Source organism: Haliotis cracherodii, unplaced genomic scaffold, assembly GCF_022045235.1.
Source record: "Haliotis cracherodii isolate W230 unplaced genomic scaffold, xgHalCrac1.p SCAF_8, whole genome shotgun sequence".
In the NCBI taxonomy this organism is placed as follows: domain Eukaryota; kingdom Metazoa; phylum Mollusca; class Gastropoda; order Lepetellida; family Haliotidae; genus Haliotis; species Haliotis cracherodii.
Window position 1 is genome coordinate 11813509 of NW_027266341.1, and position 15038 is coordinate 11828546.

At 42.0% G+C, this 15038-nt stretch overlaps 2 protein-coding genes across 2 annotated transcripts; one reads left to right on the plus strand and one right to left on the minus strand.

Moving 5' to 3' along the window:
* Nucleotides 1-2153: 2153 nt before the first annotated feature.
* On the minus strand, nt 2154-6194 carry LOC139450181 (C-type lectin domain family 4 member E-like). The gene is made up of 3 exons (XM_071231855.1): nt 5769-6194; nt 4168-4332; nt 2154-2398 (listed from the first exon to the last, which is right to left on the minus strand). Exons 1-3 carry the CDS (start codon nt 5878-5880, stop codon nt 2154-2156), a joined length of 522 nt encoding a protein of 173 aa, XP_071087956.1. The 5' UTR covers nt 5881-6194.
* Nucleotides 6195-7338: 1144 nt separating this feature from the next.
* LOC139449771 (low affinity immunoglobulin epsilon Fc receptor-like) lies at nt 7339-9946 on the plus strand. Its single transcript, XM_071231301.1, has 3 exons — nt 7339-7756; nt 7877-8044; nt 9521-9946. The coding sequence occupies exons 1-3, from the start codon at nt 7339-7341 to the stop codon at nt 9757-9759; spliced, it is 825 nt and encodes a 274-aa protein (XP_071087402.1). The 3' UTR covers nt 9760-9946.
* Nucleotides 9947-15038: the final 5092 nt, after the last annotated feature.

Here is a 15038-nt window from a genome sequence, read left to right on the forward strand (position 1 = left end):
GGTCTGCCTATCTGTTGTTTAACACTACACTCAGCAATATTCCAGTGGTATGACTGCGGTTTGTAAATAATCGAGTCTGGACCAGATAATCCAGTGACTGACATTATGAACATCGAACCACGCAATTGGGATCGATGACATTCATCGCTGTCTCAAACCCAGACCTGCTCGCACCATACAGCGAACCAATACGAGTTTTGAGCGTGCTTGAGATCAAGGAACCCATAACAGCGCATTAAAGCGTTGTCATAGTATTTCACTCGAATACTGGCTCTTTTTTGTTTTGTTTTACAGATCTGATCCTGCATTCTCGGCGGTCTGCTCTGGCAAAAATTCTTTGAAGAGCCTTAAAATGGAAAAGTTGATGTCAAGGAGAGAACTCCCGTTTCAAGCAAGCAGACCTGTTTCGTGGTTCCCAGTCGGTTGTTGACCTCACATATAATAAATATCTTAAATATGTGTTTGTTTTCGCACAAAAAAACACTCGCAACTTTTCACTTTGTCATAAATAATCTCATGAATATTCGATAGCGTCAGCGTTTGACGACACTTTTGGAGACAAGAGAAACAGCCTTAGCATCTCAGTAGTGTGTCCAGAGGACTATTGGATACTTTATATTACTAGTCTCAGAGTTTGTAGCTGGTCGGGCGATCGGGTAGCCTTGAGCGTTAGCTCGTCTCGCCGAAGACCCGGGTTCGATTCCCGACATGGGTACAATGTGTGAAGCCCATTTCTGGTGTCCCCCGCCGTGAAATTGCTGGAATTTTGCTAAAAGCGGCGTAAATCCATACTCACTCACTCACTCAACTGTCAGCATTGGACCCTTCCCCAATTTGCGTCCGAACCCCTGAATCTGTATCGATTTAGAATGTGTCCCCAGCAACCTATGCTACTGGCAAGGTCATATCAATCACCGGATTGTCTGGGCCATACCCGATTGTTCACTGGCCCCCGACATGAACATATCGCAAAGAGCGCCATATGATTCATTCTCGTGAACCTCTGATCGCTGTGAACCATTAAATTCGAAATGTCAGTCAATTGACTGTGTACAGCAAGACGAAAACAGTGCCTGTGATGAGCACAAACATCTGTCAATATAAACATATTAAACCCTTTTCTCGTGTGATCGGTGTGGTAACATTCTAAGCGTGTCTACCTAATTACATCTGGCTATTATCTTGATATTATGTTGTTAATGTCAAGTGTACACGGAAAACGGCTTTTCCATTGGACGAGAGGACGGTCACGTGAACGCAAAACTGACATTCATACGTTTTTCACAAGATCATATTTTTGAAATGAAGTAAACACGGACGGACAACTTCGACATTCCCGGAGACACCCCTGGGAATTTTGTCGCACCAACAAATACAGAAGCGTTGTTTCTGATCGTTTAAACGCTTTAATCTTGAATTTAGAGTTGTAGCATACATTGAGATAAGTCAGAGAATTTGACTGCGTGTCCTGCGGACATCATCGCCGCGACCCATGCCAGTAAACCAAACGAGGAAGTGCACATCCCAACTATGGACTCGATCCGTGACTAGACTGACAAGTGACGGTCTACAGCTATCTATTAATTTACATCAGTACCTATTTGACACAATTTTTACCACCTTTCAATGGTCGACCAGTGATGACACACGCTTGTAATCGCCACAGGTTCTACAACAACTTCGGAAATCTTTCCCGTCACGTTTATTGTGTCAGCAAGTTTGACGTCCTGTATTTTATGTTATTGTATGACGAAGCGCTGTCAAAGTGATTGACTTATGGAGGTAGTTCGGACCAATCCTGTACATAAGCTCATGTCACTTCCCCTTTTGATGAACTATTTTATCCCGTGTTACAGCTGGTTGTTGTGTGGCTCTGGGTGTAAACAATGAGTCACTCGCACTAAATGATTTTGTGTAATAAATCCCCGAGTGTACAAAAAAGTGATATATGGAATAATAAGAAATTGACTTTCACTTTGTGTGAGTTCATTGGAGTATGAACCGTCAAAAAGTGAGGGCCAAACTGTATGAACGTCGGAGCTTGCATTCACCTTTTAACTTAAATGAACGACTTGTATATAATCTGGATATGACTCTCTGAACTAACAACATAAGACAAACAGGCTTCATGTAATGTTTAATGTTGACAAGTACTAATCGACGTGTCTCTTATACATATCCCTTTCACAAATATAGAATCTATCGTACGTTGCTCTGGCATCTGCCCACTTGAATCCTAGGTATTCAGAAATGTAGGCCTTGCATTCCATGTCCATACAGTTAGGCTCTCTTTGTCCCCAGTTTCGGTAGTCCACAACCGTGTCATCCATCCAGAAGTATTCCCCTTCGTCATACACCATCCCTATGTAGTAGGAGTCTCGCCGTCGGGTCGTGTAATCTGAAAGAGTAGCAAAACTTCAAACATACAATATGGAATTCAGTTAATTCTGTCATACATACCAACATACAAGGAAAGTTGGTTTGTTGTTTAACGCCGCACTCAGCAATAGACCAGATATATGACGGCGGTGTGTAAATAATCAAGTCTGGAGCAGACAATCCAGTGATTGACTCAAGGAAGGTAATGTAGCTGTAAGATACATATGTAAAAGTGGAATCTCCAGGTAGACCTACATATATGTCCTTTCACTCCCTCTCAGTTTGGTTGTACAGCAACCGAAAACAGATACCAAATTACCCCATGACCTTGGCTCACTTAATAGCATCCAGGCGTTAACACTTATGGCCATTTACGGTCTCAGATTCCTTCTTCGGTACAATTAGTTTTAAAAGGAAACTTTAGAACAGTGCTTCCGATGTAAAAGATAATATCATTCCCGGTTCAGGAAAACATGCTTATACATCATGACTTACGTTTGCTCACTTACTAACAGCTTCCTTAACACCTCGGTTCATATTATTTACATCCTGTATTTTTAAGGGGGCACGGGTGGTCCAGTCGTCTGAGGCACCGACAGTTTCATTAACACCTCGGTTCATATTATTTACATCCTGTATTTTTAAGGGGGCACGGGTGGTCCAGTCGTCTGAGGCACCGACAGTTTCATTAACACCTCGGTTCATATTATTTACATCCTGTATTTTTAAGGGGGCACGGGTGGTCCAGTCGTCTGAGGCACCGACAGCTTCATTAACACCTCGGTTCATATTATTTACATCCTGTATTTTTAAGGGGGCACGGGTGGTCCAGTCGTCTGAGGCACCGACAGCTTCATTAACACCTCGGTTCATATTATTTACATCCTGTATTTTTAAGGGGGCACGGGTGGTCCAGTCGTCTGAGGCACCGACAGTTTCATTAACACCTCGGTTCATATTTTTACATCCTGTATTTTTAAGGGGGCACGGGTGGTCCAGTCGTCTGAGGCACCGACAGCTTCATTAACACCTCGGTTCATATTATTTACATCCTGTATTTTTAAGGGGGCACGGGTGGTCCAGTCGTCTGAGGCACCGACAGTTTCATTAACACCTCGGTTCATATTATTTACATCCTGTATTTTTAAGGGGGCACGGGTGGTCCAGTCGTCTGAGGCACCGACAGTTTTATTAACACCTCGGTTCATATTTTTACATCCTGTATTTTTAAGGGGGCACCTCAGACGACTGGACCACCCGTGCCCCCTTAAAAATACAGGATGTAAATAATATGAACCGAGGTGTTAATGAAGCTGTCGGTGCCTCAGACGACTGGACCACCCGTCTGAGGCGCCGCGATTCGCGAAGTGCAGAGTTTCGTCCCTTGGTCAGGCCAGAAACCTATGACTGTGGGTTCGAATCCCGGTTTGCCCCGATTATGTTTCTAGGTTTGTCAGCATCGTACCCGTAGTACAAAAAAGTCTTGGTACGCTTGACTAGCCAGGACTTCCTGGGAGAAGTCCCATTCGCTGTTTTGGCTGCATGTAGAGGGGACAAGGGCCCTGAGCTGATAATGAGCCTAACCAGCCTGACTGTACCAGGGTCACCCAAACCCTCTTTGCTGCTTTTTTTATTTTAATCTGTAAATGCTAATAATACTATAATAAAATTGACAATAAGAATAGATACATTCTGGCACGAATCCCTAATACAAAAATGAAATAAATGAATATCGAAGTCTCTAATCGCATCCCCGGGCAACCCTTGTAATGTATGTACAAATCTCACGTTGTTCTATTTCATTCAGCAGGAAGTCATCTTCATCCCAAGTGTTGATGGAGACCAGGTCCGCGTTCAGAGTGAGGCAGTTTTCACGGGCAGTCAGCCAGTTGGCTTTCGTCGTCGCAAACAGGTAGCAGTGGTCCTGAAACCACTTGTATCCGACGGGACATGCTGCAATAGGGACAGATGCGGTGTCAGCAATGGCTATATTCATATTTCACAAATTACTTTTGATAGTTTATGTAGAGTTCAATGTTCACCCTCTGACCAAAGCGTCTCCGAGACTCTCCTATTAATGATACTCCCTGTGAGGGTACGTAAGCGCGATATAAGTCAAAGTACATTTAGTCCTACCGCTCTTTTAATCGTAGAATATTGTTGCCAGCAACGGTCCTTAGTCTGGTGGCCGAATTTTGTGGCTGATGATCTGTCTCGTTATTATTTTGTGGAGTAAAAACAGTCCTCAGTTAAATGTTCTGAAGCTAGTTTTAAGAATACAAATATTTTATACTGCTGGTTATTGTTCTGCCCATCATAGACAGATTCTAGTATACTATTATTCGCGTGTAACATTTTCTACTCACGATATTACGGAAGCGTAGTAGGGCCACGGTGAAATTTGTTTTGTCTAAGTATCTCCTACGTAGGACTTAGTGTCTCCTACGTAGGACTTATTATCTCCTACGTAGGACTAAGTATGGCCTAGAATTACTATCTCCCACGTAGGACTTAGTATGGACTAGAATAACTTATAACTAGAATCTCCTACGTAGGAGATAGGAAGTCCTACGTAAGAGATAAGAAGTCCTACGTAGGAGATAGGAAGTCCTACGTAAGAGATAGTAAGTCCTACATAGGAGATTCTAAGTCCTACGTAGGAGATAGTAAGTCCTACATAGGAGATACTAAGTCTTACGTAGGAGATAGTAAATCCTACGTAGGAGATACTTAGACAAAAAAAAATAAACCACCGTGGCCCTACTACGTTTCCGTACGATATGGCTGAAATAATGATGATGAGAAAAGTATTAATATGAGTACACGTGAAATATCTCATGTCGCCTTTTAATACGCGGCTACATGTCTCTCTAAATGTATCAAGTATCACAAATCATGAAATTGTTTCAAAGGTACAATAACAGATAAAACTAGATACGATATCATACTCGTATTTTCACCTTTCGAGACCCTTTAAGATTCGGGTTAGAATTGGTCTTCAGCAACCCATTCTTGTCGTAAGATTCGACTCGGGAACTTGTTTAATTCATGTCATCGTATCCCATTTGCGTAGATCGATGCTCATGATGACAACTACTGGACTATCTGGTGGAGACTCGATTATTTACAGAGAACCTTTTTGTAGCTTGAATACTACTGAGTGCAGCGTTACAGTTTACACGTAATGTGTGTCATGATTTCTTCTATCTGTAGTAATTACATCTAAAAATTCGCTTGTTGGTCGTTGCCGATTGAATTGTTTTACACGGTACAACGTATGGACATAACTATCCAAGCTGTCATTGGCAATGAGGTGTAAAATCTGACTTTCGCTGATATGTTATAAACAAACATGAAGTTAGCTTAAAAAATGTAAACTGAAGTCTTACCTGGTTTCTTTGTTGTGGTAAGTGCTGCGGTTGTAGTTGGAGCAAGAGTCGTCGTTGTAGTAGGCGGAGCGTCATGTCCAGTACATTTCGTCAGCGCGTTTTCAAGTCTCATCAATCCCTTTTAAGACAATTCCACCTTTCGTTCAATCACCTGTTGTCGTGTCCTCTCAAGAGCAATCTCACTCTCAAGGAGGTCAATCTTCTGCATCTTTTCCCTAAATGTCTCCTCTAACTCTTCCTTCAGTTCTTCTGTCACCTCATTTCGAACCCGCTTTTCAGTCTCTCTTATTTTCAGAATACAGGACGCTACCTCTTGTTCTTCCGCTGATCTCAAGGGTAGATGCTCCGCTTCCGTTTGAGAAACTTCACAGCAAATTACAAGCATCAATATGTGACACGCAGTTGCAGACACAACCTCAGTGGACGTCATCCTTGAAACTGTTGAAGCAACGATTCAAATCACACTGTCATACAGTTACAGCACACTCCTAATTATAGACCGTTTGACGAGAAATAGCAGTAAACAAGTACTGGTTGACAGGAGGTTTCAAATTATAGTGTAGAGTTGAAATTATGGATGACTGGATAGTGAGGATAAAGGCCCAGATAATATACACGTGTTAATTAAGAACTGTTTAAATGTACATGGGACAATATGAAAACGGAAAACGTTTCCTCGGGAATAGCAACATATTTATTGTTTGCAACGATTTCTTGTCTCTTCATCTGTGTAAACATCCAGCTCATCACGCCTGATTGGCCTTCCATTTCGTTAACCCTTTTGGCGTTCCTAATACCTTCAATAATAACATCTGTACATTTTACCTGTTCTGTCAAGCTGTTCTCTACATAACAATGACCCGTGAAGATCCGGTGTAGAGTAGGTCTTAAGCAACTATGCTTGTCGTAAGAGGCGACTAATGGGATCGGGTGGTCAGGCTTACTGACTTGGTTGAAGCATGTCATCGATCCCAATTGCGTGGATCGATGCTCATAATATCAATCACTGGATTCTCTGGTCCAGACCCGATTAATTACAGACCGCCGTCGTATAGCAGGAATATTGCTGAGTGCGGCGTAAAACAACAAACCAACAACCAACAACAAAGTAACTTGCTGAGCCGTAGAAGCATTATATAAATTAATTTTGCCAAACAATTATCACATTAACTGATTGTGTTAAGTTTCGTTTTTTGCAGGAAATCCATGAAAACAGATATTGTCAAAGATACAGGGATAAAATTAGGAATGATTGATGAATGGCTTCTCTCTGTACCTCATGTGCAGCCAATGTCTAATTAACAATAGTTAAAACGCTTTGCATTCAATATGTGGTACAGGTATCGTACGTCGCCTGGTGTCAGCACCGGTTGTCAGTAGTTTATTTATAGGGTTTTCACTGCTGTTTTGACTTTTATACCCAATGGAATCTGTGTTTCCGCAAATGATCGAGACTAGTTGTTCTCTGGCGTCAAAGTTTAATAGTTCAATGTGACAGATGAAACTACTTTAGGCAATTTACTGCTTCCTGTCATTAGTTCTATCGCCCCCTTTTTCTTACACATTGAACATGGCTATTGACTGTAGGTTGTTAGCACTTCAGTTTAAACAAGTCACGATGACGATTGCTAAGCTCCGCGCGGTAGCTACCGTGTTTTACTTGATGTTAATAACGGGCCTTGATATGGTAGAACAAAAACATAATGACACAGATTCCTGCATGCTAAGAATAAAAGAAAACGAAAGTCGCGTTCGCGTCGAAGTGGCAAGAGAGATGAAGGAAGACATGAAAGACGAAGTGAAGTCGCAGTTCAAGCGATTTCAACTCTCAAAGAAAAAGAGGGCACAACGACACGAGGAAGTGGATTTGTCAAATGAGGTTCGAGTTCTCGAGGCTGCTCTCTTGCAGTGCACCGTGCTTGTTGCTGCAACTTCTACGACATGTCTGATAGGGAAGTCCACGATGACAAACACTTCAGCAAAACCAGGTTAGTCTTGTATTGGCAGTGAACAATGAAAAGCAACCCCCTTATGCCGTGTTTCAGATGGCACATATTATATATTTCTCTGCCTCTCAATAAGAAGTTACATATTATTTCGTTCCGTAGTGTCGTGTCCAGGTGGGTTTGTGAGATTTGAAGACCACTGCTACTTACTGGAACTGGAAGAATTCGACTGGACTTCTGCAAGAACTACATGTCGTGTCATGGGTGCCGACCTCGTCTCCATCAATACACAAGCTGAGAACGACTTTCTGGTCTCAACAATAAAGAAACGTAAGTACTGGCATCAAGACATAATGGTTTGATTTGTATGTTGTTTAACGCCGCACTCAGCAATATTCCAGCTATATGACGGTGGTCTGTAAGTAATCGAGTCTCGACCAGAAGATGAGGTGATTGACTTCGTGAGCATCGGTCCATGGGATACGATGACATGCATCAAACCAGCGAGTCTGACCACCCGATCCTGTTAGTCGCCTCTTACGACAAGCATGGGTTGCTGAAGACCTATTCTACCCCGGATCTTCACGGGTCCAAGACATAATGCACGTAGTGGTGTTTCAATTTATCATGTATCGAATGAAGCTTCTGTGTACTGAATGCTTCTCAAAAGACAATAAATCTACCAACAAAATATGAATACTTCAAAATTGATAGTGATTCATTAACACATGTAGAATCGAGTTTGATTTGTGAGAAGCGTCTACTGGGATCGAGTTGTATAGCTTGCTGACTAGGTTGATGCATGCCATCGACTCGAAATGCGTAGGTTGTTGTGCATGATGCAATCACTGGATTGTCTGGTCCATCCTAGATTATTTACAGATCACCGCCATATAACTGGTGTATTGTTAAGTGCGGCGTTATAATACAAGCGTAACAAATATGAACGCATACTTTTGGCATAATTGGAATCCACGATTGTGTCGCTCGTACTAACATATTTCAACTGTTCACCGTCACCGTGAGTTTTTGGCCTTCTTTGCGTCAAGATGAGATTATTGAAAGAAAAAGGAATGGGCAAGAGATAAACAGCCTTTTTGGCACTAGTTGTGCACCCCTCCCTGCTAATCTGTTTCTGCATGCTTAAAAGTAGAAATAGGAATTTCTGCCTGGATTGTCAAATCAAAACAAGGCAATTTCGGTGAAGAAGTTTCACCTGAGCTTTAGGTATATCCTTGCTCTGACATCTTTAATTAATAGTCAAATAGCCTATCCCCATCAATTAGATTTACCCTGATGGTCGTAGTGTAACAAGCTATTGTTACATGTCTTTGGAAATCTTTAATTTAGCATCTTTAGTAATTGAAACCATTTTAAAAGCCTTTATATGAGCGTCTATGTACAGTGGGCATCGTCCACATTTACCGTAGACGATAACATTGGGAGTGCAAGGTTTTATCACCAAGAAACTTCTTACAGTCATTTAAATGAATCTTTTCGACTGCATCAATAATTTTTAATCCACCATTTTCCGGAGAGAGTCACTTGATTCTTAGTCAATGGTTGTTTTATCAGTATTTCGTAAAGCTTTAAAAACGTTGGACATGTTGTCTACACTTGAACGATTTCCCTCAAAACTTTGTTCAATCATTAACCCCCTAGGGTTACACATGGTCCAGTTGTCTAAAGGCACCACAGTTCGATGTGCTGATGTGGCTGTAGGATACGGTGACCATTAGTTCGAATTTCCGATTGGCACCGAGCCTTGTAATTACCATATCCGTTACCAGTCGTTCGTAATTCCAGATTTTCCCCCGGGAACCGGAGGATTTATGTTCTGGCTTGGGATGATCTATGTAGGCGGAAAGAACATGTGGGCTGATGGCACTGAGGTGGGCTTCACTGACTGGATTCCATCGCCGTTACCTTCCTGTGAGGGCGAACCGTGTAAGGCATATATTACAACGTATCGTTCAACCTACAAGTGGAGTGGTGGACAAAAGAAGTATGTACACTTTTCTATTTGTGAGAAGGATGCAGCCTAGAGAAGGAGCAGAAGGTTCCTTTATAGTAAATCATAAACACATGCTCAAGATGCAGTCGGAATCGGACAATCGACTATGCTTGTCGCACAGATTTCTTGTGGCCATGGAAAGGGATGTGTATATTGTACTAAGAGCTGTGGCAAATCTATTAGAGGGATGCGTCCCAGAGGAAGGTTCTTCTCTTCAGTGGGTGTTTTGTGCTTAAAGCTAAAGAAAAAGAAATTGAATTTTAAGTGTTGTTGATATTTCGACGAGTATCGTTGTTGACGGAAACGTCCAGTGTCTTAGTTTTTATGTCATATATGACATGTGCGGTGTTGTCACGTTTTCCTGCTCCGAGTGCCGTCCGAAAGCAAGTCCGAAGAGTGTGGCGTAAACGTGTGGAGCAGGGATCTGATCACAAATTGTTTTCATCAGTGAATCTAGATCTCGTTTGCCATCTTCATCGTGGGACGCAGATAATACACCACATGCACACATATCACGTTGTAAAATGAAGCCATGTGCTAGACCTACATGGTGACTACACCTTGATCGGCACATGTTATGAACTGTTCTCCTGTGTCTGTAGAATGATTTCATGAATGATAGGAAAGAACTCAGCGAGTATCACTTTCAAAGGCAGCAGATAAAGGACCCATGAAGATCCGGGTTAGAAATGGGCTTCAGCAAACCATGCTTGTCGTAAGAGGCGTCTAACGGGATCGGGTGGTCAGGCTCGCTAATGCGTGTCATCGTATCCCAAATTTGTGGACCGATGTTCATGGTGTCAAACACTTGATTGTCTGGTCCAGACTGTATTATTTACAGGCTGTTCGCATATTGATGGAGTGCTGCGTTAAACAATCAAACAAAGTAATTGGCCGGTCTTTTGGTATATTGTTGTTGTTTGTTTGTTGTTTAACGCCGCGCTCAGCAATATTCCAGCTATATGACGGCGGTCTGTAAATAATCGAGTCTGGAACAGACAATCCAGTGATTGATATCATGAGCATCGATCCACGCAATTGGGATCGATGACATGCATCAACCAAGTCAGCGAGCCTGACCACCCGATCCCGTTAGTCGCCTTTTACGACAAGCATAGTCACCATTTACGGCAAGCATGGGTTGCTGAAGACCTATTTTACCCCGGAATCTTCACGGGTCTTTGGTATATTGAATGTCAATGTGTCGGTAACACATGCGGTGAAGCTCCCTGCTTCACACATACATGTCTTCTGGATATTCACACGGGTGTACGTCTTTCTGGTTACAAATCGCCTTAACCACCTATCGTAATGTGCGTGTGACATGCCACTGTAATGTCTACAGAATGGGTGATTTTGGTGATGTGGCAGTGTTAAAACCTCCTCACTCACTACCAATGGACGCTTGTCTTCAAGTGTGACCCATCTGAACAGATATATAGGTGTAACAGGCAGTGTTTATTTAGCACATAGAAATACTCTGTTAGCCAAAGACAAGAGTGGGTGAATGACAATGAAAACAATAGTACCACATGCACTCGCACGTGGAACAACATGGACAGCGAATTCAGACGCAGAAATGCGCACACACAAACACACCACACATGGACATTAAAATGAGACAAACACAAGTTGTCATGCTTACAGGTAGTGAACAAAAAAACAACCCAAAAGCGGGAACGAGCATGGGCTTAAACAATTCCTGTCAAAAAAATATTTTAAAGATTTTTGTCATTAAAGGGCACTTACATTAACCGGAAAGAACGGACATAACCATTTACATGGCAATTGTCCTCGTTGACGGTCATGACTAAACATAATCACATCCACTAAATGTTTAAGGACTTCATTGACGCCCACGATGATCCGAGTTCGTACACAAAGAGTGAAAACCATAATTGAGTTTTGGGATTATGGGAAACCTGAAAAGGCATACACAATTCCAATTCAATGTGTTACTTAATTGTTAGATTTATTGATGGCAAATACATAACACAGGCCTAGCGAAAATAACATCAGAGAGCAAATAAACTGTGTGTTAATGTACACAGTAACCGTAAAGTTTGCCTTGTTAGCTCACCTGGCCCGAGGGACGAAGGTGAGCTTAGGCCACACCGTGGCAAATGGTAGCGTTGACAACTTGGGAATCCATATATTCCATAGTTTGGTTGATCTCGGTTGGTTTTCTTTGGTAAACCTGAATTAAACAGTAGGGTACTTCCTTACAGATGTATCTTCAGATCGAACGCTAGAACAATCTCATTAAAATCAAATCTTAGTTCTTGCTATCGCTAAACAAAGATCTGAGGACATCCCATTATGGGTCACGTCAGAACGACCTTTCATACGACCAATCAAAGCGTCACTTACCAGATCATGAAAGTGGCAGTCGGAATGTGTTTTCTAAACATGCAACCTCGAAAACGTTAAAACGGGGTATTCCGTACGACAGTTTCGGCCCGTACGACTGATTCCGTCAAAATTGTCGCCTGTCTCTCGCTTCTGTAGGAGAAACATTTGAACAGAGGAGGCGTTGCACAGTACGTGGGAAGCACTGCAATACAATCGTAACCACATATTAGACATTCCGGATTGTTCTTTTGTTCAGTTTTCAAAATTTTAATCGACAACTGTGTCAAGATAATTTTCAAGCGTAGTCTGAAATGGAAGTCGCCCGGTTGAAACAAGTGCCATTAAGCTCGAGAAAGCTGCTTTCTAATTGGATGATGTCGACTTCTTGTTCTTCGTTTCAGTGGTCGGTCAAAGTTCGCGAAAGGTCGCTCTGACGTGACCCGTAATGGGATGTCCTCAGATCTTTGTTTAGCGGCAGCGAGAACTTAGATCTGATTTTAGTGAGATTGACGCTAGAATCGTTAGCTTTTGGTCAGCGAATAGGGTCAGAAGATGGTAAAGTTACGGTAAAACGAAATACTTCACTCATAAACACTGACCAATAGGAAATTCATGTTCAGTTAATGCGTAACGCAAGTTTTACGCGTAAAGCTGCCTTGTACATGTGAAGTTAGTTGTTTACATGTAAAGCTAGTTATTTTACGCGTACAGCGATTTTTTACGAGTAAAGGTGGTGGTTTTATGCGTAAAGCTATTTTCATTGGGCGTAAATATGTTAACCGATGAAAAATAAATGCACCATTATACGTAACACACTTGGCTGTGAACATTCCAAGCGCACCAGGGGAAGTGTTTTGTGTTATACCATTTAAAACAATCACGCTATTCCCAAGTCACAACGGGGTAAATTGGGCCCAAATGACACACTGTATTTTGCCCACGGTAATGACATTTCGACCCAGGCTATTGCATCTCTATACCCAAACCACAGCTTCACGGGGTAGTCGCCTTGACGAGTGTTCAGGTCCACACTGTAGTTATAGTTTTACACTAGATGGTGATAGTGAGCCTTGATGCAGTAGAACATCAACAAAACGACACAACAGGTACATATTGTGTGTGCAACATTTAAACACAATGCCCTCGAAATGCCCAAATGGACAATAGTGAGTGAGTGAGTGAGTATGGTTTTACTCCGCTTTTAGCAATATTCCAGCAATATCACGGCGGGGGACACCACAAATGGGCTTCACACATAGTACCCATGTCGGGAATCGAACCCGGGTCTTCAGCGTGACGAGCGAACGTTTTAACCACTAGGCTACCCGACCGCCCCAAATGGACAATAAGATGGTCGTGTGTAAGTAAGTAACATTAATGTCATTAAGATGTCATTTAAAGACGAATATACACAACAATTAAACAATGTGAAATTTGATATGTAGTAATTGTGGTATGTTTGGTTGTGTATGCAGCATCAACTTCATGTACCGCTGCGACTCCCTATGATATCACGGAAGTCTTGATGAAGTATAATTCTGGCGGTCTTTTCACGAAGCTGTCTTAGCGCTACGATTGGCGTAAATGTGTCATAACGAAAAACGTCTTAGCTAAGTCTATTCTCGAAGCTGTCTAAGCGCTAAGTTTTCTTAAGTTTAAGACAAAAATTAAGACAGGGTCTGACCTGTCGTAACCCTGTCTTAGGTATCCATCATGGCGTCCTACCTATTGCTCGGACTTCTCGATAGAGAAAAGCAATCCACCCCCAACACATTCCGGGAAGAACATATTCCGTGACAGGAGTCAGCTGGACACGCTAGATGACACGCAGCTTATATCCAGATATAGGCTAAATCGGCATGCCATCATGCAAATTATTGCGAGTGTGGGGTCCTACCTCGAACGAACGACAAAGCGTAATTCTGGCCCTCTGCATAGTTCTGCATGTATCATTGTGTCATTTATTTAATATTCAGTTGGATGTCGGTGTATATATTACTGAAATGTATTTGCTATTCCTTCTCTACCGTGTAGCTTCTCTATATATCTTCTCTAAGTATGGCGGTGATCGGGTACAAAGTGTGAAGCCAATTTCTGATGTCCCCCGCTGGGATATTGCTGGAATATTGCCCAAAGTGGCTTATAACCCATACTCACTCTCTTACTCTAACTCTTATCATGTCAATCCGATTTATTGTGAAAGGTAAGGTGAAATAAAAATAGCTTCATTTAGTAGTGCTGATTTCGTGAGATTTGAAGACCACTGCTACATACTAGAACTGGATAAAACCCAAAACTGGGGCTCTGCAAGAAGTTGAGTGCCGAGCTCGTGTCTATCAATACAGAAGCTGAGAACGACTTTCTGATGGCGAAAATATTGGAATGTAAGTACGGACGTCATGTCCTTATGCATGTTGACGAAGCTGTCTTTTCATGTGTCCCTCTGTATGGCCAGACCATATGTCTGCTTATGGTTTCACAGTTCAGTCCGTGACCTTTCAGCCTTTTTTGTTTGTATTTCGAATAAGAGAAGAACTTGAGTCACATTTTAATCGTTAGTTGTGACTTGTTAGTACTATATCCGCGCTCATTGGTTTCATAACGTCTAAGAAGCTTCAATTGGTTCTGTAACAAAGTTACTGTTAATGTAGGCGTAAATCGCTTATCACCAACTCATTAGTTCCATAATCTACACTTACGAAGGTCATTCCCATTGTGAACTGCTGTTAGACTTGAGCGTCTATAAAAGAAACATGAAGATATTTTTAAAATGGATATGTTGTGATCAGTTAAAGACTACCCAACTGGCCATGCTGAGATAAAACTGGAATACTGTTCAAAGCGGCGTTAAATAGTTGACGCTATGTACATTCGAAACGTAGCAGGGTAACGTGTTTGTGTCCTTCCATTTAAAAGAATTACAATATTCATGTGATATTTAACGCCATTAAATGGCCA

What these genes read in the sequence shown, in the direction of transcription:
- LOC139450181 (XM_071231855.1), bottom strand. Translation starts at nt 5,880, where the DNA reads ATGAGACTTGAAAACGCGCTGACGAAATGTACTGGACATGACGCTCCG. An exon ending in TACCACAACAAAGAAACCAG is followed by an intron (nt 4,333 to 5,768) that starts GTAAGACTTCAG and finishes TCCCTATTGCAG; the next exon opens with CATGTCCCGTCGGATACAAG. An exon ending in GCTGAATGAAATAGAACAAC is followed by an intron (nt 2,399 to 4,167) that starts GTGAGATTTGTA and finishes CTACTCTTTCAG; the next exon opens with ATTACACGACCCGACGGCGA.
- LOC139449771 (XM_071231301.1), top strand. Translation starts at nt 7,339, where the DNA reads ATGGCTATTGACTGTAGGTTGTTAGCACTTCAGTTTAAACAAGTCACG. An exon ending in AAACACTTCAGCAAAACCAG is followed by an intron (nt 7,757 to 7,876) that starts GTTAGTCTTGTA and finishes TTCGTTCCGTAG; the next exon opens with TGTCGTGTCCAGGTGGGTTT. An exon ending in GGTCTCAACAATAAAGAAAC is followed by an intron (nt 8,045 to 9,520) that starts GTAAGTACTGGC and finishes TCGTAATTCCAG; the next exon opens with ATTTTCCCCCGGGAACCGGA.